Below are 26,073 nucleotides of genomic sequence, written 5' to 3'. Positions count from 1 at the left end.
TCTGTTGGTTTTGGCTCCTGAACAGAGAGAGTGGCTCTTCTCCTACTACGACACCAGCAGCAATGTGGCTCTGAGCTTCGGGTCCAGCCAGACCGGGATGAAGATGGTCGTTGACCAAGTGGTTTGCCCAGTTCAGTCAATCGTCTCTGCTGCTGACTTCACGTCCACCATGAAGCCCTTTTGTCTCCTCTGGAGATCCTCCAGTGGACTGGTGGAAGTTTTCTTCAACAGGGCCTCCGTCAGCATCAGCTGCTCGTCCTCTACTGGTCACACCGTTCCAGCTGGTGGAGTCTTCCAGTTAGGAGGTTGGTTTCACCATCAGCTACTGGTTTTTGGTCTGAGAAGCCACTGGGTTCATGAGGCCTTACTGGTAAAGGACACGGAAGGTCAAAACAAGGTTTTTATCTGCAGAACGTTTTCCATTAAAAGAACATGATGGAGTAATGACGTTTAATACGGACTAGGTTACAAACCGGCCTCCTCCCGAGGGGTCGTCAGGGTCAGCAGCGGCTCCTCGTCCATAGGGGGCACTAGGGCTCCGCCCAGTAGTCTCACAGGAAGAAGAAAGGTGTCACTAAATATTAAAACAACATGAATAATGAATGAACTAAATCATTTAATACAGACCATGGCTGTGTGTGATCTACATTTAACTTTAGTTTGAAAATGTTATTTAGGATAAAGACTATTGATCCTCAGGAGGAACATATGTGCGTTACCACCGCTCAGACAGGCAGGAAAGACAAGACTACAGATAACAGCAGTTCCTGTGTAACACATGCTGTCATCATCATGTGTTACACATCCTGACTGCAGTAGGAATGACTGAAGCGCTGCTTCCTGCAGCGGCCTGAAGGAGCTGCTCAGGGCTCCCGCCGACTCGTGCAGAGGGTCATGTGGGGTGTTCCTGATGGACGCCCGCTTAGCTAACATCCTCCTGCCCACCACCACCACAGACTCCATAGGGCATCCCAGTACAGAGCTAGACCTCCACACCAGTTTGCCAATCCTGCTCCTGTCCCTGTCTGCCCACTCTCGGGGCGGGGCGGGGCTTAAAAGTCCACTATCGATGTCTTTTCCCTGGATGTCACCGTGGTTGTAGGGGGTGACTTCCTCCTGAAGTCTATCACCATCTCCTTCTGTCATTAAAGCAGCCGTACTTTTTATTTTCTCTGTTCAGGTCAGCAGAGCTTCAGCGGGAACATGTACAACCTACGGCTGTGGGATCGGGCCATGACGCTGCAGGAGCTGGACGCTCTGACCTGCGACACAGCGGGAAACGTCATCGACTGGGACAACAGCAACTGGACCATCCCGTCCTCACTGGCCCAGACCAACAACACACTCAGCTGCAGTGAGTAGATGGACCCACATCCATGTGGACCTGAAGCTTCCACGGATTTCATATTAGAAACCAACAGACACACACTAACCAATGTTAGACGAGTGAACAAGCACCAGTAAACAAGCACCAGTAAACAAACACCGGTAAACAAGCACCAGTAAACAAACACCGGTAAATAAGCACCGGTAAACAAACAACGGTAAAAAAAACACCAGTTAATAAACACCACATTGCTAACTTTCGAGGGCGGTATTCCAGAAATCAACACCAGGGATTTCCTGATAAATCGCTGCTTGACTAGAGCTCCCCTCCCCTCCCCTCCCCTCCCCTCCCGGGTTTGCCGGCTCCATAAACGATCCTCAGATGGATTCGGTCCCGTCAATCCAAGCGAGGGTCAGGAATCACGGATCACGCGTGTCCATAGAAAGACACTGGTAATCGATGCCAGATAAATGAGAATGGAAGGAAAGGACAGAGCCTCGTTCTTCATCCAGACGGAGCGATAATTATTCATCCACGCCTACGAGGACTACAGAGATATCTGAACTAAAACAGAGAGCATCAGCTGTTTGATTAAAGCTGAAGCTGGAGCTGCTTAGTCACAACGCTCAGTTTACACGTTTCCACGGCAACGCCAGATGTCCGCTTCAGCTCCTGTTTCTCCTCTTATTTTATGTAACTTTTCATCGTTGATGTGGTTTTCATGTTCTGCTCCAGAGTCTGGATGTTTAGAGACTGGAGGACGTTGTTCCTGCTGAGCAGCTGTGAGTTTTAACGGTCACATGACCCTACCGTTAACGCTGTAAACCGTTTAGCTCTCATGTTACTCACCGTTACGTCACGTATGTCATTCAGAACAAACATCAGCGTGTTTGCCTCGTGTGACCAGAGTACATAACTAGCTTACGTGTGTTGTTAGCAGCTGTAAGCTAGTTTAAAGCTATTTAACATAAAGAGGACAGCATGTTAATGATACGGGTCCGTCCCAGACTAAAGCTGATGTATAATTATGTTTATGTTTATTTATTTGGCAGACGCTTTTATCCAAAGCGACTTACAATTTATAACCTATAGGGCATGTTGTGACCTGTGGAGGAAACCCACGCAGAAAGGCCGCAGCCGAGTTTCGAACCTGCAACCTTCATGCTGCGAGGCAACAGTGCTAACAACTGTGCCACCATGCAGCCATACTTATTATACATAATTATACTTATTAATGATGCTGACATCAGTGGAGACAGACGCTCCTGGCTGCAAATGAAGATTAAACACAACAAAGACGTATGTCCATTCAGAGCTCATGTTTAAACTCCACATTTATTCATAATTTAGCCGTCAAGAACAAAGCTGCAGCTACCGCTGAGGGCCAGCGGTGGCGCTAATTCACCACCTCTTAGCTGCCAGCCACCCACAAGAAAAATGTGATAGAAGAAGAAGAGAATATCATTTCTATAGCGCCTCTCAAGATAAAAATCACGAGGCGCTTCACAAAAATAAAACATGAAAAAATATCCAAAAAATTAGAAAATGGTTAAAAATGTATTTAAAATGAGCAAAAAAAAGACAATTGTGATTTAAAAAATGTTAAGAAAGAGAGAGAGTGAACAGGAAGGAGGGAAATCAGTGGATCCTGAGGAAGGTGGAATAGGTGGGGAGAGCAGAATAAAGAGAGAGTGGTGAAGAAGGTCATACAAAAGTCAGCTTGAACAAGTGAGTCTTCAGCTGCTTTTTAAAGGAGACCACTGAGTCCACTGATCTCAGGCTCAGGGAGAGAGAGTTCCAGAGTCTGGGGGCCACAGCAGCAAATGATCTGTCACCTTTGACCTTCAGCCTGGTGCTGCACAACCAGTAGGCTTTGATCACTGGACCTCAGGGACCTGCTGGGGGTGTAGGGACTAAGAAGATCACCAATGTAAGATGGTGCTTGTCCATGTAAGGCCCTATAGACCAGAACCAGGATCTTGAAATGAACCCTGAAGTTGACTGGCAGCCAGTGAAGCTGGAGGAGAAGCGGGGTGATGTGGGTGTGTTTGGAGGACTTGGTCAGAAGCCAAGCACAGGCGTTCTGAACCACCTGTAGACGGTTCAGGGAGGTTCTGCTCAGAACGTGAAAAGAGAGTTACAGTAGTCTAAGCGTGAGGAGATGAAGGTGTGGATAACTGTCTCAAGATCACAGCGGGACAGAATGGGACTCAGCTTAGCAATGTTCCTGAGATGGAAGAAGGAAGAGCGAACAAGAGAACTGACATAAGAATCCAGGGTGAGAGCTGGGTCAAAGGTCACACCAAGATTCCTGACGGAAGGTTTGGTGTGAGAAGCAAGCTGACCAAGAGAGTCTCTGACTTTGGGAACCAGCTTGTCTGGGGCACAGATGAGGATCTCAGTCTTATCTTCATTCAGCTGAAGAAAGCTCCCAGCCATCCAGGTTTTGATAGAGTCTAAGCAGGTGTGTAACAGCTGCAGCTTAGACATCTCATGGGGCTTAAAGGAGATGTACAGTTGGATGTCATCTGCATAAAGATGGTAGGAGATTCCTTTGAAGAAGCTCAGGATGTGCTGAAGAGGAAGCAGATAGAGGAGGAAGAGCAGAGGCCCCAGCACAGAACCTTGTGGGACACCATGGGTAAGGGAGGTGGTGGAGGACCTAAACTTGGAGACGGCCACAGAAAAGGAGCACTCAGAAAGATCAGAGGAGAACCACTCCAGAGCAGATCCTGTTGATGCCCAGATGCCAGTTGCCTGTAGTAGCTCATCCCCACAAGCGTGTGAATGGGTAAATGACTAATTGTGTTGTGAAGGGCCTTGGGGGGCTGTAGAACTATAAGATCGCTATATAAAAACAGGCCTTTACCATTTTAGTTCATCCTCATGGTTTCATAAATCCTCGAGATAGAACCGTCCAGGAAACGTCTCCTTGTGTACAGCCTGCTGCTCCACCTCCAGCTGCTTGTCCTGCTGCTCCTCCTCCTGCTGCTGCTCCTCTCCATGTTTTCACATGAAGGTGGGACTGATGTATCTGAAGTTTCAGACTATTTAAAGGTTTTCTGTTTGGATTTAGGAAAATAAAAGTAAAGTTCCACATGAAACCGGACTTCTGCTAGAGGGGAAACTCCAGTAAAACCTGGAATCTGGTGTTCAGGAACGTTTTAATGAAGCTGTTGGTCAACTTGCCTCACTGCTGCAGAACACCATAAACAGCTCCTGTAAACAATCAGTGTGTTTACTAACGATGCTGACTCAGCAGCTTCTGTCACCACGGCAACTCGGAGCAAGCAGGCTGTTTAATCCCAAAGCTTCAGTTCCAGATATGTCATGGGTCACCATGGTAACCAGTACCCTGCCATGTGAACTACTTCCTGCTTCAGGTTCTCGGTTGTGATGTCATCAAACAGGAAGTGAATTTAAACGAGGTTCTGAAGCCGTTTCGTTTGTTCCTTTTTTTTATTCTTTTACAGAAAGCTGGTGAAGGTTCTCAGTCATCAGGTCATGGAAGTTCGAAGGGTTCAGATGGAGGCAACTGGACTTCTGTGGTTTCCTGAAGACATTTCTCTTCTCCTCCGAGGAGCTTCGTCAGTCCTAACTGGAATGTGGGAGAGTCAGGTTTATCAACTGTAGCTGTCTGTTGTTGTTTAACGAGTCTGTTTCTGTGAGACATACGTGGCAGGAGCCTCAGAGAAACCTAGAAGAATCTTCTCCAAACACAACATCCCAGTAAACTTTAACCCAACAACACCCTCAGACAGAACCTGGTCCATCCTGAAGACGAAACACCCCAACAGAAGCTCAGTGGCGTCGTTTATGCAGTCCAGTGTAGCGAGGTCTGTCCAGATGTTTACATCGGGGAAACTAAACAACAATTACACAAGAGCATGGCACAACACAGGAGAGCCACCTCTTCAGGTCAGGACTCTGCAGTCCACCTGCACCTGAAGGACAAGGGCACATTCTGGACAGAGAAGACAGATGGTGTGAGAGAGGAGTAAAAGAAGCTATCTATGTCAAACTTGAAACCCCCCACTTTAAATAGGGGCGGGGCTTAGATTTCACCTTTCCAGTATCTATAATGCAGCTTTGAATCTCATTCCTAAGCAGCTTCAGTCTAGGTCACACCTTCCCGTGTCTAACCAACACGACCACTCCCTCTCAGTAGAGGCCAACGACTCATCAGGAGGTAGAGAGGAGGGGTACTCAGAGTAGTTTCTGCTCGTTAAACAACAACAGACAGCTACAGCTTATAAGATCGACTCTCCCATGTTCCAGTTAGAATGGACGAAGCTCCTCAGATGAGAAGAGAAACGTCTTCAAGAAACCAAAGAAGTCCAGTTGCCTTCATCAGAACCCTTTAGATTCTTTTACAGAATTTCTTTTTTCATGTTTTGTTTTGTTTCTCGTCTTCTTAGTGTTTAACAATAATAATAAACCCAGCGTAACCATTTTCAGCTAAAACGTCTGTTTCCTTTCTAAAGGTATGAACCAGCTGACCCCCCCTGGAGCAGGCGCCCCAGGTAGGAAAAACAAACACACCTCTAAAAGCAAGTTCAACCTAAAATAGTTCCAGGATGCAAACCTTGTTATTGTTTGTTGTAAGTGTTATAATTATCTGTCTTCACTGATTAAAGGTTCTAACACCTTGTTTAGATTTAAAACCGTTGACGAACACAAAGCGAGGCTTTCTAAAGGATGAAACTCCAGGAGGTTTATTTTGTTTTAATCCCAACAATAAACAGGAAGTGAGGCTCTAAACTTCCTGCCAAGAGCATCAGCTTCATTCAGTGGGAACTCAGCAGGAATCAAACTCGCAAACTCTCAACAGCATTGGGCCCTGTGTCCTTTAGAGAAGCAGAGATGGCTGTCCGAGGGCAGGTTCCTGATTTAGGCACAGCTCCGAGCTCTAACTAACGGGAATGTTCTACCTCTGGGAATCAAAACTTCCAGACATTGGATCTGTCGTCTCTGGACATGATGCTGAGCACAGCTGTTTGGTGGTGGTGCGTTCACAGACCCTAAAGAGAATCAGATTCTTGAGTTTCACCAGCTTCTGTTTCTGCTCTGCTGCCTCAGTGTGTGTGTGTGTGTGTGTGTGTACATGTGTGTGTGTACTGGATTTATCCAGAACTGGACCCAGACCCGGTTCTGGATGTTTGAGTGTATTTTGGGGCTGAGGATTGAACAGAAGCTGGAACATCAAGTAAACATCTGTGACATAAATCCGATCCTGCTTACTGTCTGTCTGGACAGAGCTGTGGCTCATCCCTTGAGTTAGGAGCTTCTTAACCCTCCTGTGGTCCACTGAGGTGACCCCTCCAGGACCGGGGTGGTGGAGCAGGGTGATGGTTTATCCCTTGGGGGCCAGGTGGAAGAGGTGAGGTGGTGCTCACTCCTCAAACATCACAAGAAACATCTGGATCTATCTGACCCTGTTGGGAACGTGGGGGGGGGGGGGGGGGGGTCATGAAGAAGTCTAGGGTCAGAGGTGAAAGACTTCAGACCTGCTGGGGTTTAGTTCTCATTTTCATCGACCATCATTGCTGCTTCATGTTGTCACATTATTCATCTGTTCATCCTCCTCTTCCTTTCTGATCTTCTTCACCTCCCCACCAGCTGCTGCTTCTTCCTCCTCCACCTCCCCCACTAACACCAGCCAGGCTACTAATGCCGTCACCCACGGTAAGCACTCCTCCTCCTCATCAGAAGCTCCTCCTTCTCCACACCTTCATCCCTCCTCGTTAACTCTAGATGATTTAATCCAGACAGATCTGGTGGGTTTGAATCATCAACTCTGCAGTTTGACTCAAAAGCCTCTGAGACCTGACAGAGACAAAGAAACTGATCATTAAGTGAATGAACAGGTTTATTTTTCATTGATCAGGAGGAATACGGAGGCCACGCCCATCTATTTCCGGACCACGGGTCCTGGACGAACGAAAAGATGAACACAGGTCAACGGGGCTAAAAATGCTATTTTCTAATCCGCTTGTTTTGTGCCATGAATTACACACACGATGTCGATACCAAGAACGTGCTCATTCTCAAGTGGATCAACATGTGATCCAGGGTGTGAGGCAGAGCAGGTTAGAAAATAGCGTTTAGCCCCGATCAGCGACCCGTGAGCCGACTGGAAGAGGGAGGAGCCTTAGGCTCCCTGCAATCGTCTCGCCACTTCCTGTCTTTATTCTTTCCTAATCAAACTCCACGTTGTTTTAACACGAGCTTCGTTTGTCATCTCCAGTCTCCACCCCCTCCACTAGCATGCTCCTAACCCCGCCCACCAGCTCCGGTAAGCCTCCACCAGCAGCAACAGTCCATGTGGAAAACCGGTTCTGGTGTTAAGTCCTTAATGTGTGAAGAAAAGAGTTTAAAGGAAAAAACAGAAATGTTCTGATTTTAGGTTAGGGGTAGGGTTAGGAACAGAAAGATCATTTTCAGATGTTTTTATTTAGGAGTTTAACTCTTTTGACGCCACATGATAACCTGAACGTTTCTGACTACGTTGTTGTGTTTACGACGGTTCTGTTACTAACCCCACCCCTGCCTCATTCTGCTAATCAGCTAACGCCTCCATCAGCTCCAGCGCTGCTTCACCTGCATCCATCGCTGCCTCAGCCGGCATCTCCACACCTGGTAAGGTGGCTAGGCTCCTCCCAGACCTCAGCATCACTAGGGTTCTGGTCAGGCTCTAGGATAGCATCTACTGCAGATGGAAGAGATCTTTTCTAGTTTTCTCCTTAATCCAATAAACATATTCCTTATGATTTCTGTTGTTTTCTAACATTGTTTACTTTTCCTGTAGCTGAACAGCCAATCAGCATCCCAGCAGCTGTCTCACCTGTTTCCACTAACCAATCAACTACTAACACCACCACACCTGGTAGGAGTCACTTCAACGCTGCGGCGCTTCAAACCTGCTGGACATCTAGGTTTAAACAATCACAGCCTAAACAGGAAGTAGCTTTAGTTTTCTTTTCTGCTTACAGTCAGTGTAATTTATTTATTTATTTATTTATTTTATTTTGCTGCTGATGACCTTTTTCACACCGTAAACCCTGAGGACACGCCTAAACCTGGAGGCTCAAAACCAAAACTTCGTTTTTCATACCAATGTCCTGCTTCAGCGGGCAGCCGGCTTGATTCATCGCTTCTCCTTTTCTAGTCATAGTGCTCACATCCATCGTGTTTCTGTCAGAAATAAAGACGTGGATGTTTTTACTGAAACAGGAACCCTCTGTTTCATGTTTGTTCCCATCATCAGTTCCTGCTGAAAACACAAGTGTGAAAAAGGTCTGTTCCTTTGCGTGCATGACGTTCTCTCTCTCTGCTGCTCATTGTTTTCTTTAATTACCTCAGATTTCTTTTATTTGCCTTCATTTATCAAATGTTTTATTCAGAATTAAAACCATGAAAGCTGCTCTAAAAAAGTGATTAGATAATTTTATAGCAGCAGTTGATTAAATAAAAATTTTCTCTTTATCTCTCACCACCTTTATTCTAGTTTCACTCGTCGTTTCGCCACAAACTCTTCCAGGAATGACTCTTCAGCTGTTTCTAACCACAAACCCAGCAACAACTAACATAGCCGACCCTTCTGCTCCGGCTTGTGGTAACACACTTCCTTTTTAACACCAACACTTCCTGTTCAACACCAACACTTCCTGTTTAACACCAACACTCCCAACACTTCCTGTTTAACATCAACACTTCCTGTTTAATTCCAACACTTCCTGTTTAACATCAACACTTCCTGTTTAACAACAACACTCCAAAATTTCCTGTTTAACGCCAACACTTCCTGTTTAACATCAACACTTCCTGTTTAATTCCAACACTTCCTGTTTAACATCAACACTTCCTGTTTAACAACAACACTCCAAAATTTCCTGTTTAACGCCAACACTTTCTGTTTAACACCAACACTTCCTGTTCAATTCCAACACTTCCTGTTTAACACATACACTTCTTGTTTAACACCAACACTCCAACACTTCCTGTTTAACACCAACACTCCAAAATTTCCTGTTTAATGCCAACACTTCCTGTTTAACACCAACACTTCCTGTTTAATACCAACCCTCCAACACTTCCTGTTTAATTCCAACACTTCCTGTTTAACACCAACACTTCCTGTTTAATTCCAACACTTCCTGTTTAACACATACACTTCCTGTTTAACACCAACACTCCAAAACTTCCTGTTTAACTCCAACACTTCCTGTTTAATACCAACACTTCCTGTTTGACACCAACACTTCCTGTTTAACACCAACACTCCAACACTTCCTGTTTAACTCCAACACTTCCTGTTTAATACCAACACTTCCTGTTTGACACCATCACTTCCTGTTTAACTCCAACACTTCCTGTTTAATACCAACACTTCCTGTTTAACACCAACATTTCCTGTTTAACACCAACACTTCCTGTTTAACTCCAACACTTCCTGTTTAATACCAACACTTCCTGTTTAACACCAACACTTCCTGTTTTTACTACTGACCCATTTGGCGGAACTTTCCTGATTCTGATTGGATCGTGCACGTTCTGACTGCTTTAAACGTGTAATTCCTGGTTTCGAGTCTGATATTGTTTGTGTTCTGATTGGGATTGGGATTAGGAATCACCGTCCGTAGTTCTGGCTCCTCTGATCTGTTGAATATGTTGTTATTCAGGTGTTTTGTGAGCAAATGACTTCATTAATGTGATTTTTACCTTAATTTCCTCTGCTCTGATGTGGTGCGGCAACAGAGGAGATCCACCGTCCTCCAAGCAAAGCTCCACCCTCAAGGTCCAAACACCAGGCCCATGGTCTCCGTGAGGAATTAACTGCTGCAGGAATGTTTTACTCCATAATCAGACGATTCCGGCCCGCTTCCGATTCCAGCCGCCTTGGAAGAACCATCCATGGTTGCTGTTCTATTACGCAGAACCCCAGAGACTCAAGACATCAGCCCAGACCCTTCATCCAGGCTCCTTGGCCTAGGTCTTCTCGGGAACCCTCCTATCCCAGACCTCTATCCCACCGAAACCCTAGGCCTTCCCTGGGGTTGATCTCCACCCCTCTGAGGAAACGGCGAGGAGGAAGACGCCCCGCCCCCACCAGGGCGATGCCCATTAGGCTGGCGGTTCAGGTCACCAAACCCACTGTCCCTCTATTTGGACTCACCAGAGACAGGCCTCCAGCGGGAAATGTGTTCCTCATTAACGTGTCCGCTCCTTTATCCCGACCGATCGTTGTTAACCAACCGGTCACTCCAGAGAAATTCCCAACAACCACCCCAGACTTAGGAACCCGTCCTGGATCACAGGCATCTGTTCTGCCTCAGGACCCGTCTCCATGGCAACGTAAAGGTGAGACATTACTTATGAAGGTATTTCCCCCCCCTTCATCATCATCATCAGTGCTGAGTAACAGAAAGAACAAACCTGTAGCTCCTGTAAGTGTTAGTGATGGACAACGTCCACCAGGGACCTGGACAGCTCCAGAGGACGGCTCTTCAGGGTCTGGTGCCTTCAGCCATGAGCTGCCCTTGCTCCTGGAGGCCGACCTTAACCTCTTTAATTTGGAGGCCACCTCCTCCCTGGGAAAACTTCCAGTCAGTCCAGAGACAACGCTCCTCCATGTGGATCCTCCAAATGGAATTCGTTTAACCCAACAGAACCTCGAGGAACGTTCTAAAACAGAGGTTTCCACTGAAGGAGTAGATAGGCTGAGAACCTCCTTTTCTGGGATCTACCTAACAGCCTTCCCGGTTTTCCAAAAGCTGATGGTGTCTTCTTCTGGCTTACAGACCTCCAGACATTCCTTGTCTTCTCGTCCTTTGAGTTTAAGTGGGAGGAGTTCAGTCACACCAACGTCCTCCTCCTACCTGTCTACCATCTCTAAGTCCAGCTCTCCCCCAGTGGCTCCGACTCCTCCTGTCTGTCTCTCAGGTCTAGCCCAAACTTTTCCCTCCTCCAACACCTTCACCTTCATCCATTCCTCTGCTGCTCCTCGGCTTTCCGAAGCCTCTCAGCCCTCCACGCTGTCGCTGCTTTCCTCCAACCTTCATAGAGATGTTGAAGCTGCAGCTGCGGATGCATCTTTGTTGTCACTTCCTGTCCTTCCTTCTGCAGGAAAGACATCCAGCCAAACTTTCTTGAACTGTTCATCTGCTTCTAAAGATGTCCGTTCTCCTGGTTCTGGGTGTGATCCTTCCATCCTCTCCCATGCCCTTCCGCCAGACGGATCTCAGATTGACCCCTCGCCCCTCCGATCGGCTGGTCAGAATTCACCGGATTTATCCGGTCTGTCTGTCGGCCAGATCTCGCTCCGGTCAAACCTCAGAGATCTAAGGGACATGCGTGTCTTTCCAGGTGTGTCCCATCTGGAGCGTGCGTCTTCCTCCACAGGTGAGGGGGTCTCTGATCCGACTCCGACCCACGGCCTCCCGCCCACAGGGTGCACCGAGACTCGGCCTGCTGCCCGTTTGACGAGGTCGATGATGGGAAATCCAACGGCTGAGAGCTCTGCTCTCCTCACCCAGACAGCAGAAACTGGGTCACAGAGCAGGTTTGGATTTGCCAGACATTCCCAGATGTTGGAACTATTGAGCACCTTGGTGTCAGAGCGCCCCGTTGGCCACGAGGAGTCATTTAATCAGCCCGTTTCTCCTCCGTCTCCTGTGTCACTCCACAGAAACTTCAAAGCTCAGCTTCCAGTTGTGACTCCTGGGCTGGCTTCTATCCCAGATTCCCCGGATCGCCAGGCTCCTCAGCCTGCACAACTTTCTGTTTCATCCTCTCTTCCTCTTCCTGCAGCTTCTTCTCTTCCTCTCATCTACCCTGCAGTCCCTCCTGCCCTCTCGTCTTTCATTTCCCCTTCCTTCCCTCCTCTTCTCCTAAGTCGGGTCTTGTTGCCGTCGGTAACTGTCAGCGTGACAGATGCTGAAGTTGTCTTTTTGTCAGCCACTCGGCCCACAACGGCCCCCCTGGACAGGGATTTCCAGACCTCACAGCTAGCTGGTGTTCAACCTGTTGCCCCGACAACAGATCCAGCTGAGCGTGGCGTCTCGCCCTCGAGCCCACCGTGGCGTTCTGGATCTGTTGAAGCTGATGACGAGGACTGCTTGGAGACAGCAGACGCTTCTGGGCTGGATTCTGTCTTTGATCCTGCTGATGTCGTTTCAAAGATCCATCCTGCAGATGAATCAGCTGTGGGATTAAACCTCTCTGTCACACGCTCGCCAACTCTAGTTCCTTTGAACACAAATTCATTTCCTGTTTCTGAGGAGTCGGCCCCGCCCCCTCTGCCCACTGCTGCTCCCGTTACTCCAACCCTCCTGCCGTCTCCTGGCCTTAATATATCCACGTCCACAGCTATCTCCAGACTCCCCATCGCTGCCCCATATCCGGGCTTTGCGTCTGGGCTCAAAGATCTCACACTTCCCGGGAATTACCCCCCCACAGCAGGCTTAAAGAACGTCTCCAGAGCAAACATCACCTCCGTTACTGTTGTCAAAGAGTCGATGCCACTCAAAGCTACAGAAGGCCCACAAGCTTCAAACACCTCCAAAAATATTGCCGGGATGGACGTCCCTCAGGGAAGCTCATCCAGAAATCTAACAGGAAGTTCAGATCTGAACTTGTGGAACCGCAGCATGGACCAGAGTCCAGGAGCTTCTGTGGACATGGACCCAGAGCAGGACCTCGCTCCGCCTGGAGCTCCAACCACCATGAGCTTCTCTCCTGATTCTCTGATCCACGGCCGCAGAGAGTCCACATTACGTCCCATTCCGGCCGGGGCTTCGGACTCGACGCCCTGCCGATGCAAACAGGGTTCTCTTTTTCTGTGTCTGTGTGGACGGTCACCGGGGGACAGTACGTGGAACCGTAGCATCAGCCTGTAGACGTAGACAATCCAGCAAACAGTCGTCTCTGGTCCGTATTACGTCCTAAAGTCTGTCCCGGACTGTCCCTGCTGACTGGGACACCACCCGGCTGAGAGAACAGGGTCGTCCTGCCGCGGTGGTGTGTCCTCAGGTGGTGGACTTTAGGACAGAATACAAATCTTTACCTCTTCAGGTGGCTGGGCTGAGGTGTTTCTGAGGGTTTGATCTGGGTTTGATTGTCATGGTGATGGGTCCATCCTGATTCAGGACTAATCAGAAGTTTGGGATTATTTTAGTTTCCTGTTTCTGTTTATTTCTCTCCTTCTGTTCTCCTGGCCTGTTTCTGTGGACACATCAGCTTGCTGGTGGAGACATCCTGCTCTGCTGCAGGGTCTCCGTCCATAGCTGGTGAGTCCTCTCAGTAGCTCCATCTAATGATAACGATACAAGAGAGACGCCTAGTGGCCACTGTGGGGCAGAGCAGGGGGTCAACGCAGACATGTCCCTGTTGTTGTTGTTGTTGTTGTTTCCACAACAAGAGGCAAAAGCGTTTTAGGTGAGTTGTATTGTAGCAGGCGGGTTCTGGTTCTGCTGGTTTTACGCATCTTTTCTTGATTTAGATGTTTCGAACAGATCAAAGATTTCCAACCTGAAGGAACGTTTCAGCGTCGTATGAATTCGGGTTAATCTGCTCGTTGTTATGAGCGAACAAATAGGTTTATATGGAAACAGTTACCTTATTGAAGCTTCCTACGGGGGACCCACCAGTAAACAAGATGGTTCATCTCAGGCGGTTGATCCTCCTAGAGCACAAATAAAATCAACTCTGATGTCAGTGGAACCAAACCTCCACAGAACGAGTGGAGAGAAGGACTCTAGAAGCTCCAGAAGCTGCTTTTCAAGCTACGGGTCAGAAAACGTCACCAAACCAAGTTCCAGCTTCAGGGTCAGGGACCTGGGCACACCTGTCTCAGAAGGGAACCCCCCAGCCAATCAGAAGCTGTTCAGTCCAAACCAGTCACCAGACCTAAATGTTTGGCCTTTTCTAACCCGATGAGCAGTTCTGTGTTCTGCGTTGGGACCGGGTTAGCTGAGCTAGGAAGTTAATGACACGTAAATGTAGTCCTCCTCCTGCAGAGTGTGTTAGAGGGTCAGGGTTAGGGTCAGGAGGAGTAAGGTGTCAGAAGCCCCTTCCTCTGAGGTAGGATCTCTGCCGGCTGAGCTGCGTTCACCTCCTGCTGTGTGGAACAGAATGAATTCACTCCAACGAGGCTGAAGTGTGATTTCTCCTTTCTGTCGTTTCTCCTTCCTCCACAGACGGGCTGTTCTTTGGGGTTTTCATGTTGGTGAGGTCACCGCTGAGTCAGCAGGAGGTGGAGCGGGCCGTGGCTCTGGGGGTAAGACGGGTCGTGTGGTGTCTTCCCTGCTAAAGAAAGCACTCATTCACCGCCAATTTAAATCCAGAAAATACAAAGATACGCTCGTTAAAAGCAGCAATACGAGCACCAGGGGGCGCTCCAGAGCGCTTCTGATCTGAGTTTACAGGTTTAAACCGTGTGTATGTCGATGGTTCAAACCAACTTTCACAAATCTAAACTCAATGTTTATGAATACTGAACAGCTGAAGTGGACTGTAGTTGCTGGCCCACGCCAGCAGGTGGCTCTCCTTCCTCAGCCACCGGTCACACTGGAGGTGTTAGAAAAGTAGGAAGTGGATATCATTCACGTCAAAATAAAAGCCTGTTTGCGCTGTGACACAATAAGTCTGTCTGTTCTGTTCCTGTAGCTGAATGAAAGTCTCCGCGGCTGGAGTTTTTCTCTAGAGGACTTCAGGTAACCCCCCACCCGTCTGTAACTGGATCACAGATTTTTGTTTTGGGCCTTTGATGTGAAAACATCACATGCTCAGACACAGCTATTTATCATTTTCATTGTTGTTTTTTCTCCTCAGGGTTTATTCTGGCAAGCCGACAGGAAACGCGACCAGGTCAGACGCCCCAGCCGGTTTAATCTCAGAGTTTCTTGGTTTTCTTTTTAAATCTGATTTTTGCTTCTTGTTTTCTTCTCTTTCCAGTTTCAGCTGCCAGTTCCTGCTGCTGATCACCAACGAGAGCCTGGATGGAGCCTTCATCATGGATCAGCTGTCCACCCGGATGCAGCTGGTCGGTGCCGGCCCGCAGGTCCAAAGCAGCGGCCTTTCCGTCCACTTAGCAGGTCAGACATCTGATCTGGTGCCTGTTCGCTTTAAAACACTTTGTTGTGTCCTGAACGGACTCGGGTCACCAGAACCTCTGGGTTCTACATGAGCTGTGGTCTGTGGTGTGTAACAGGAAACTGTAAGGAGGAGAACGCTCTGGACTACTTGTGGCCGGAGACCAGACCCAGAACCACCCAGTACCTGCCCTGCTTCCCCAACAAGGACCAGAGAGCCTCCAGAAGCTGGTAAACACAACGACACACCCACTAGAAACCCAAACTCCGAATGAGTGTCAGTTCTGGACCATTCTTGTCCTCCAGCCTGATTAAGCTAGAGGACTACAGCTCCGTCTGGTCCCCCGCCGACTTAACCAACTGCACAGTTACAGCAGGTGAGCTCACATTCACCAGGAGGTTATTTTTAGATTGAGACTAAACCAGGAAGTCAGACGAGCCAAACTGCTGTTCCTGTTGTTTTAGAAAACGCCGCCATCGTGGCGGAGCAGCTCATTAACTTCACCAACAGCAACCTGACCAAAGAGAAGGTGAGAGAAAGAAACCTGGAGACAGAGCAGCGGTGAAGAGCGGGACTTACCTCCTCTTCATCCTTTTTCAGGTGTCTCAAGCGGTGACCAAGGTGCGGGAACTGGTGAGTTTGGAAACGATCGACACGGCAATGGCCAAAACCGTTGTCCACATCATCTCCAACGTCATGTCCAACGTCAACGTCACCTCGGAGATGCCTCTGGTGAACAAGAGGTATGCTCTACCTCCTCCTCTGAAACCTGAGGCCTTCTGATCTTCAGATCTGATGTTAGCCATAACATTATGACCACTAACACTGTTGTAGAGTCCAACAACTGACATTATTTTGGACCAGAGCCTGAATGAGGAAGCTTGTCCCGTCTTGTTCCTCAGGGCGCTGAAGGCTGTGGAGAGGTTGGCTCAGAAAGTCACATTTGAAGGTCCGTCCATCAACATCACCTCCAAACATCTGGCTTTGGGAATCCTGGCTCTCAACACTTCGAATTTCAATGGAACGTCCTTCAGCGCCTTCCTCCCTCCAAACTCCAGCGCCCCTCAGGTAACGGACCACTCGGGATGGAGGAGGAGCTTCACGACCAACATTCCTCCTGAAGTTACTTTTACTTCTCCACTGTTGTTCTCTCCATCCTTCCTGACTGTCTCCTCTTTGTTCTTTCTCCTCGCCCGCTTCTTCCTCTTTAGATTGGCTTCGAGCTAACGGCTAACGCATTAGCTCAAGTGACGCTTCCCCCGTCTCTGCTGTCCGGAGTCGTTATGAGCGAAATCGAGAGGTCCTCCCTGTCCAGGATCAACTTCAGGTTCTTCAGCAGCACAAACCTCTTTGAGGTGAGGTCTGGTAAGCCAGGTGTTCTTCTGGTAAGCCAGGTGGGGCGACAGTGGCACAGGAGTAAAGAGCTCGCCCCGTAATGGGAAGGTTGCAGGTTCAAGCCCCGCTCAGTCTGTCGCTGCCGTTGTGTCCTTGGGCAAGACGGTCAGAGGTACCTGTGCTCGGCAGCCTCGCCTCTTCAGAGCGCCCCAGGGCAGCTGTGGCTACATTGTAGCTCATCATCACCAGGGTGTAGGGCTGGGCATCGTTTTATTTTGAACGATTCCTATTCCGATTCCTTGTTTCGATTCTGGTTCCTATCGATTCTCGATTCCGATTCTTTGAAGACATGACATGTTTTACACGAGCCAGCTAACCACAGGTCCTACTTGATGAAATAATCTTAACTTCATAATGAATTTTAATTCTATGAACAACAACATCACCTTCATTTAGACACAAACATGTTTTGGAGAAGAAAAAAAAAAGACTTGCAGCACAACCAGTGTGTTTGTTTCTGACCACAACCAAAGTGTGGAAGAAGCCTCTGGGATGAGAGGCTAAATGTCTCCAACATATCCAGAAACGTCCAGCTGTTTTCAGCTAAAACTCTCAGGATGATCATGTCCAGGATGACTGAGAACTACACCTCCATGCTGCAGCAGCATTCAGTCAAAACAGGAAGTGAAACTTAAATGTAGCTGCTGTCAGAGGCAGTTTTACCATTAGACATAGGTAGGCGGCCGCCTGGGGCCCCCTTGTGTTGAGGGGCCCCCTAGCCCTGACCGCCGGCACCCCTCTGTTAATGCCACAATATTACCAACCTGTGGCCACAGACGGGATTGGACATGTGCACTTCTCATTAACATAAATCCTGAACCGTTCAAGATATCATTAAAATTCCAAAAGTGCTGAAAAGATTAAAAATGGGGCTTTTCGTGCATATGCAATACATTACGGTCGCCACCGGGATTCCCTGTCTTGAGCGCAACCAATCACAACACAGATTCAGAGATGTGCTGAGTTTGTCATCCAAAATGTTCACGGTTATAACTTTTGAATGGTTGATCAGATCCAGGAAATTCCAACGGTTCCTAAAAGTACATAAAAGCAGCTTTCCAACGATCTATAGCATGAAGCAATCAGAGTTATGGAAAATATCGCTACGGGGAAATTCTGCTGTACAGCCTGATTGAAACGGAGCGCCGCGCCACGGTGAAAGCGGATAACGGAACGGGGAAGCTAATCAGCATAAAAACCAGCATGAAATTATGGAAATGCCTCAAAGAAAATCAACACGATCTGTTAGGTGTCCCAGAAGGCTTATATCTGAAGACAGTGACCATGAAGAAGGACAGATCTTCAGTGAACCAGGGTATGACCTTTTGTTCAGTCTTTATATATATATATATATTTTTTTTTGAACAACCCTCAACTATTTGCTAATTGTAAGATTCAGCATCATTCCAGCATTATTTATCTTTTTACAATAAATAATTATTTTTGCTAAAACAAAAGTTTTTGGTATAGCAGTGCACGGTGTGCCAGAGAAGCACCCCATGGCGGTGTGAGGTGTGCAGGACTCTGCCTGCAGCTGGAGAGAAACTGCTTCAAGGTCTACCACATCAAATAAAAACGTCTGAAAGTTTACAAAAATAAAGTCTTAAAAACCGCTAAAAAAGATACCAAGGTTCACACTTTTTTAAGAATAGATGCATTTCAGTTCAAAGTTTAAATTGTTTGCCCAGTCATTTTGAAGTTCCTGTTCAGTAATAACTGTAAAAAATTCAAATCCATTTTTTGCTTTTTTCACTTTTAAGCTGATTTTTTAAAGGCTTTAATAGAAATAAATTCTAAATAGAAGAAGATGAAGAAAATATCATTTCTATAGCGCCTGTCAAGATAAAAATCACGAGGCGCTTCACATAAACAAAAAAAATATATATATAAAAAAGCATTTAGAAAATGTTTAAAATATATATTTAAAATGAGCAAAAATAGGCAATTGTGATTTAAAAAAAAAATGTTAAGAAAGAGAGAGAGTGAAAAGGAAAGAGGGAAATCAGTGGACCCTGAGGAAGGTGGAATAGGTGGGGAGAGCAGAATAAAGAGAGAGGGGTGAAGAAGGTCATACAAAAGCCAGCTTGAACAAGTGAGTCTTCAGCTGCTTTTTGAAGGAGTCCACTGAGTCCACTGATCTCAGGCTCAGGGAGAGAGAGGTCCAGAGTCTGGGGCCCACAGCAGCAAATGATCTGTCACCTTTGACCTTTAGCCTGGTGCTGCACAACCAGTAGGCTTTGATCACTGGACCTCAGGGACCTGCTGGGAGTGTAGGGACTAAGAAGATCACCAATGTAAGATGGTGCTTGTCCATGTAAGGCCCTATAGACCAGAACCAGGATCTTGAAATGAACCCTGAAGTTGACTGGCAGCCAGTGAAGCTGGAGAAGTGGCTTCACGTTTCTTTTCATGAAATGTTGAAGTGGTTTGGAAATACAAACCATACACTGAAAGCTGAGGTTGTTCTGAAAAAAGGAGAAGAGTTACACACACTTTGCACTTTTTATTACAATTTTACAACCATAAGATTAAAAAAAATACCAGGCAGCCCTGTTATAATTATGGTCATAAGAGGGTTATTAAGACGATGATGCACAAACAGGAAGTGATTGGTAGTCATTCCACTCCAATCCAGTTGGTGGCGGTAATGCACCAAATTGTTGTTTGCCAAGTCCCATAAGACCACAAATAATAATAAGAAGAGAGGCGGGAGTGTTCGTAACAAACGCAAAGTGATAGTCAAAATATTAAGCATGAAATGGAGTTATCCTAGTGGCTCCAATAAGAGAAAGAAGCTGCATGCTTCATAAAAGCTTTTATTGTCACTTCTGAAAGTGACATCATTTTTCGATGTAAACATCAAAAGGAAGCAGAAAGGAAAGACAATGGAAAATGTTTAAAGGGGGAAAACAGACCATAATGGAAAATAGAAAAAAAATAACTAAGGCTAAAGCACAGGAGCGCTGACAGGAAGAAGAAAGCAGAGCAAATATTGAAAGCGCTCAAAGGGAGGGAAATACAGGAAAAAAGAGGAGGACTAATAAAAAGGGAAAATAACTCATGTCAGAAGAGGGGAGAGTTTCGCAAATCCAGTTAAAGGTAAGATTGTCGAAAATTTAGTGTAAGGGGCCCCATGTCTGTGTTCGCCTTGGGCCCCCAAATTGCTAAATCCGCCACTGGCTGCTGTCAGTAACAATCTAACAGATTTTAAACATTAAAACTCAACAGAAATAGTTCAGAAAGGAAATTAAAATGTTCACAACTTTGTGTGTGATTTATTATTATTATTATTATTATTATTATTATTATTATTATTATTATTATTATTATTATTATTATTTATTGTGGCAGAAGCTGGTGTGGTCCAACAGAGAAGCTGCTCTAGCATGATGACTTTAATTATTCTACAGGGTATTGTTCAGCCTTCTGACACACACACACACACACACACACACACACACACACACACACACACACACACACACACACACACACGAGTGTTGGTGAGCGGCTGCGTCTGACTGCTGACGCTACGTGTGTGTTTTTATTTCTGCAGTGAGACAAACTCACCTCACACCGTCCAGAGTTTGTTCTATAAAGCTTCTATTAAATCCACCGTGTTGACGTATTTAACAAGTTTCTTCCACACTGCAGGAGTTAAAGTTTACATTACGGAGTAAAAGTTCGCAGACGCGTTTGTTTATATCTGGGGGGGGGGACACGACTCGTGCTGCACACAGACAGCTGGTGTGATCAACTCTGAAAAGCGTTGATCACAATTTGCAGATCACGTTTATTTTTCACGGAGATCGGCCGCGCATTCCTCTTCCGTCAGCATTCTAGGAATCAAAATAAAAAACTTTGAACGATTCCGGAAAAAATGAACAGCTGGAACCGGTTCCAATCAATGCTCGATGCCCAACCCTGCTGAGGTGTGAATATGTTTGTGAATGTATGAATGACTGATTGTGTTGTAAAGTGCCTTGGGGGGGTTCTAGGACTGAAGAAGGCGCTATATCAAATACAGGCCTTTTACCATTCACCTATTATGTACCAGGTATTCTACTGGTAAACCAGGTGTTTACTGGTGATCCAGGTGTTCTACTGGTGATCCAGGTGTTCTACTATTGAACCAGGTGTTCTGTTAGTGAACCAGCTTTTTTACTAGTGAACCAGGTTTTCTACTATTGAACCAGGTGTTCTGTTAGTGAACCAGCTTTTTTACTAGTGAACCAGGTGTTCTACTAGTGATCCAGGTGTTCTACTAGTGATCCAGGTGTTCTACTATTGAACCAGGTGCTCTGTTAGTGAACCAGCGTTTTTACTAGTGAACCAGGTGTTCTACTATTGAACCAGGTGTTCTGTTAGTGAACCAGGTGTTCTGTTAGTGAGCCAGCTTTTTTACTAGTGAACCAGGTGTTCTAGTAGTGATCCAGGTGTTCTACTAGTGATCCAGGTGTTCTACTATTGAACCAGGTGTTCTGTTAGTGAACCAGGTGTTCTGTTAGTGAACCAGCTTGTTTACTAGTGAACCAGGTGTTCTACTAGTGATCCAGGTGTTCTACTAGTGATCCAGGTGTTCTACTATTGAACCAGGTGTTCTGTTAGTGAACCAGGTGTTCTTTTAGTGAACCAGCTTTTTTTACTAGTGAACCAGATGTTCTACTAGTGATCCAGGTGTTCTACTAGTGATCCAGGTATTCTACTATTGAACCAGGTGTTCTGTTAGTGAACCAGGTGTTCTGTTAGTGAACCAGCTTTTTTACTAGTGAACCAGGTGTTCTACTAGTGATCCAGGTGTTCTACTAGTGATCCAGGTGTTCTACTATTGAACCAGGTGTTCTGTTAGTGAACCAGGTGTTCTGTTAGTGAACCAGGTGTTCTTTTAGTGAACCAGCTTTTTTTTTACTAGTGAACCAGGTGTTCTACCATTGAACCAGGTGTTCTGTTAGTGAACCAGCTTTTTTACTAGTGAACCAGGTGTTCTACTAGTGATCCAGGTGTTCTACTAGTGATCCAGGTGTTCTACTATTGAACCAGGTGTTCTGTTAGTGAACCAGGTGTTCTGTTAGTGAACCAGCTTTTTTACTAGTGAACCAGGTGTTCTACTAGTGATCCAGGTGTTCTATTAGTGAACCAGGTGTTTTACTAGTGATCCAGGTATTCTGTTAGTGAACCAGGTGTTCTGTTAGTGAACCAGGTGTTCTTTTAGTGAACCAGCTTTTTTTTACTAGTGAACCAGGTGTTCTACTATTGAACCAGGTGTTCTGTTAGTGAACCAGGTGTTCTGTTAGTGAACCAGCTTTTTTACTAGTGAACCAGGTGTTCTGCTAGTGAACCAGGTGTTCTACTAGTGATCCAGGTGTTCTACTAGTGATCCAGGTGTTCTAATATTGAACCAGGTGTTCTGTTAGTAAACCAGGTGTTCTGTTAGTGAACCAGCTTTTTTACTAGTGAACCAGGTGTTCTATTAGTGATCCAGGTGTTCTACTATTGAACCAGGTGTTCTGTTAGTGAACCAGGTGTTCTTTTAGTGAACCAGCTTTTTTTTACTAGTGAACCAGGTGTTCTACTATTGAACCAGGTGTTCTGTTAGTGAACCAGCTTTTTTACTAGTGAACCAGGTGTTCTAATAGTGATCCAGGTGTTCTACTAGTGATCCAGGTGTTCTACTATTGAACCAGGTGTTCTGTTAGTGAACCAGGTGTTCTGTTAGTGAACCAGCTTTTTTACTAGTGAACCAGGTGTTCTACTAGTTATCCAGGTGTTCTACTAGTGATCCAGGTGTTCTACTATTTAACCAGGTGTTCTGTTAGTGAACCAGGTGTTCTTTTAGTGAACCAGCTTTTTTTTACTAGTGAACCAGTTGTTCTACTAGTGATCCAGGTGTTCTACTAGTGATCCAGGTGTTCTACTATTTAACCAGGTGTTCTGTTAGTGAACCAGCTTTTTTACTAGTGAACCAGGTGTTCTACTAGTGATCCAGGTGTTCTACTAGTGATCCAGTTGTTCTACTATTGAACCAGGTGTTCTGTTAGTGAACCAGGTGTTCTACTAGTGAACCAGGTGTTCTACTAGTGATCCAGGTGTTCTACTAGTGATCCAGGTGTTCTACTATTGAACCAGGTGTTCTGTTAGTGAACCAGGTGTTCTTTTAGTGAACCAGCTTTTTTTACTAGTGAACCAGGTGTTCTACTATTGATCCAGGTGTTCTGTTAGTGAACCAGGTGTTCTGTTAGTGAACCAGCTTTTTTACTAGTGAACCAGGTGTTCTATTAGTGATCCAGGTGTTCTACTATTGAACCAGGTGTTCTGTTAGTGAACCAGGTGTTCTTTTAGTGAACCAGCTTTTTTTACTAGTGAACCAGGTGTTCTACTATTGACCCAGGTGTTCTGCTAGTGAACCAGCTTTTTTACTAGTGAACCAGGTGTTCTACTAGTGATCCAGGTGTTCTACTAGTGATCCAGGTGTTCTACTATTGAACCAGGTGTTCTGTTAGTGAACCAGGTGTTCTGTTAGTGAACCAGCTTTTTTACTAGTGAACCAGGTGTTCTACTAGTGATCCAGGTGTTCTATTAGTGAACCAGGTGTTTTACTAGTGATCCAGGTATTCTGTTAGTGAACCAGGTGTTCTGTTAGTGAACCAGGTGTTCTTTTAGTGAACCAGCTTTTTTTACTAGTGAACCAGGTGTTCTACTATTGAACCAGGTGTTCTGTTAGTGAAGCAGGTGTTCTGTTAGTGAACCAGCTTTTTTACTAGTGAACCAGGTGTTCTACTAGTGAACCAGGTGTTCTACTAGTGATCCAGGTCTTCTACCAGTTATCCAGGTGTTCTACTATTGAACCAGGTGTTATGTTAGTGAACCAGGTGTTCTTTTAGTGAACCAGCTTTTTTTTTACTAGTGAACCAGGTGTTCTACTATTGAACCAGGTGTTCTGTTAGTGAACCAGCTTTTTTACTAGTGAACCAGGTGTTCTACTAGTGATCCAGGTGTTCTACTAGTGATCCAGGTGTTCTACTATTGAACCAGGTGTTCTGTTAGTGAACCAGGTGTTCTGTTAGTGAACCAGCTTTTTTACTAGTGAACCAGGTGTTCTACTAGTGATCCAGGTGTTCTATTAGTGAACCAGGTGTTCTACTAGTGAACCAGGTGTTCTACTAGTGAACCAGGTGTTCTACTAGTGATCCAGGTGTTCTACTAGTGATCCAGGTGTTCTGTTAGTGAACCAGGTGTTCTGTTAGTGAACCAGCTTTTTTACTAGTGAACCAGGTGTTCTACTATTGAACCAGGTGTTCTGTTAGTGAACCAGGTGTTCTGTTAGTGAACCAGCTTTTTTACTAGTGAACCAGGTGTTCTATTAGTGATCCAGGTGTTCTACTATTGAACCAGGTGTTCTGTTAGTGAACCAGGTGTTCTTTTAGTGAACCAGCTTTTTTTACTAGTGAACCAGGTGTTCTACTATTGAACAAGGTGTTCTGTTAGTGAACCAGCTTTTTTACTAGTGAACCAGGTGTTCTACTAGGGATCCAGGTGTTCTACTAGTGATCCAGGTGTTCTACTATTGAACCAAGTGTTCTGTTAGTGAACCAGGTGTTCTGTTAGTGAACCAGCGTTTTTACTAGTGAACCAGGTGTTCTACTAGTGATCCAGGTGTTCTATTAGTGAACCAGGTGTTCTACTAGTGATCCAGGTGTTCTTTTAGTGAACCAGGTGTTTTACTAGTGATCCAGGTGTTCTACTATTGAACTAGGTGTTCTGTTAGTGAACCAGGTGTTCTGTTAGTGAACCAGCATTTTTTACTAGTGAACCAGGTGTTCTACTATTGAACCAGGTGTTCTGTTAGTGAACCAGGTGTTCTGTTAGTGAACCAGCTTTTTTACTAGTGAACCAGTTGTTCTACTAGTGATCCAGGTGTTCTACTAGTGATCCAGGTGTTCTACTATTGAACCAGGTGTTCTGTTAGTGAACCAGGTGTTCTTTTAGTGAACCAGCTTTTTTTACTAGTGAACCAGGTGTTCTACTATTGATCCAGGTGTTCTGTTAGTGAACCAGGTGTTCTGTTAGTGAACCAGCTTTTTTACTAGTGAACCAGGTGTTCTATTAGTGATCCAGGTGTTCTACTATTGAACCAGGTGTTCTGTTAGTGAACCAGGTGTTCTTTTAGTGAACCAGCTTTTTTTACTAGTGAACCAGGTGTTCTACTATTGAACCAGGTGTTCTGTTAGTGAACCAGCTTTTTTACTAGTGAACCAGGTGTTCTACTAGTGATCCAGGTGTTCTACTAGTGATCCAGGTGTTCTACTATTGAACCAGGTGTTCTGTTAGTGAACCAGGTGTTCTGTTAGTGAACCAGCTTTTTTACTAGTGAACCAGGTGTTCTACTAGTGATCCAGGTGTTCTATTAGTGAACCAGGTGTTTTACTTGTGATCCAGGTATTCTGTTAGTGAACCAGGTGTTCTGTTAGTGAACCAGGTGTTCTTTTAGTGAACCAGCTTTTTTTACTAGTTAACCAGGTGTTCTACTATTGAACCAGGTGTTCTGTTAGTGAAGCAGGTGTTCTGTTAGTGAACCAGCTTTTTTACTAGTGAACCAGGTGTTCTACTAGTGAACCAGGTGTTCTACCAGTTATCCAGGTGTTCTACTATTGAACCAGGTGTTATGTTAGTGAACCAGGTGTTCTTTTAGTGAACCAGCTTTTTTTTACTAGTGAACCAGGTGTTCTACTATTGAACCAGGTGTTCTGTTAGTGAACCAGGTGTTCTGTTAGTGAACCAGCTTTTTTACTAGTGAACCAGGTGTTCTATTAGTGATCCAGGTGTTCTACTATTGAACCAGGTGTTCTGTTAGTGAACCAGGTGTTCTTTTAGTGAACCAGCTTTTTTTACTAGTGAACCAGGTGTTCTACTATTGAACCAGGTGTTCTGTTAGTGAACCAGCTTTTTTACTAGTGAACCAGGTGTTCTACTAGTGATCCAGGTGTTCTACTAGTGATCCAGGTGTTCTACTATTGAACCAGGTGTTCTGTTAGTGAACCAGGTGTTCTGTTAGTGAACCAGCTTTTTTACTAGTGAACCAGGTGTTCTACTAGTGATCCAGGTGTTCTATTAGTGAACCAGGTGTTCTACTAGTGAACCAGGTGTTCTACTAGTGATCCAGGTGTTCTGTTAGTGAACCAGGTGTTCTGTTAGTGAACCAGCTTTTTTACTAGTGAACCAGGTGTTCTACTATTGAACCAGGTGTTCTGTTAGTGAACCAG

At 45.8% G+C, this 26,073-nt stretch overlaps 1 protein-coding gene across 11 annotated transcripts in view; it reads left to right on the top strand.

Moving 5' to 3' along the window:
- adgrg6 (adhesion G protein-coupled receptor G6) overlaps positions 1-26,073 on the top strand; it is a 65,313-nt gene that overhangs the window by 25,627 nt on the left and 13,613 nt on the right. For 3 of the 11 annotated variants that reach the window (XM_054748232.2, XM_054748228.2, XM_054748231.2), the window contains 17 exons: positions 26-305; positions 1,181-1,354; positions 5,812-5,850; positions 6,947-7,012; positions 7,575-7,622; positions 7,895-7,966; positions 10,085-10,687; positions 14,524-14,603; positions 14,993-15,039; positions 15,158-15,193; positions 15,281-15,420; positions 15,537-15,648; positions 15,724-15,794; positions 15,883-15,947; positions 16,019-16,161; positions 16,321-16,486; positions 16,630-16,773. In XM_054748232.2, coding sequence (XP_054604207.2) covers positions 26-305; positions 1,181-1,354; positions 5,812-5,850; positions 6,947-7,012; positions 7,575-7,622; positions 7,895-7,966; positions 10,085-10,687; positions 14,524-14,603; positions 14,993-15,039; positions 15,158-15,193; positions 15,281-15,420; positions 15,537-15,648; positions 15,724-15,794; positions 15,883-15,947; positions 16,019-16,161; positions 16,321-16,486; positions 16,630-16,773 — 2,286 coding nt within the window. Of the gene's footprint in view, positions 1-25; positions 306-1,180; positions 1,355-5,811; positions 5,851-6,946; positions 7,013-7,574; positions 7,623-7,894; positions 7,967-8,135; positions 8,214-8,834; positions 8,943-10,084; positions 10,688-14,523; positions 14,604-14,992; positions 15,040-15,157; positions 15,194-15,280; positions 15,421-15,536; positions 15,649-15,723; positions 15,795-15,882; positions 15,948-16,018; positions 16,162-16,320; positions 16,487-16,629; positions 16,774-26,073 lie in introns of all 11 variants that reach the window. The other 8 variants (XM_054748233.2, XM_054748234.2, XM_054748229.2 and 5 more) reach the window with 8 other exon arrangements.

The sequence above is a fragment of the Nothobranchius furzeri genome, chromosome 2 (assembly GCF_043380555.1).
Source record: "Nothobranchius furzeri strain GRZ-AD chromosome 2, NfurGRZ-RIMD1, whole genome shotgun sequence".
Classification (NCBI taxonomy): Eukaryota; Metazoa; Chordata; class Actinopteri; order Cyprinodontiformes; family Nothobranchiidae; genus Nothobranchius; species Nothobranchius furzeri.
This window is presented reverse-complemented; position numbering and strand designations above follow the sequence as displayed.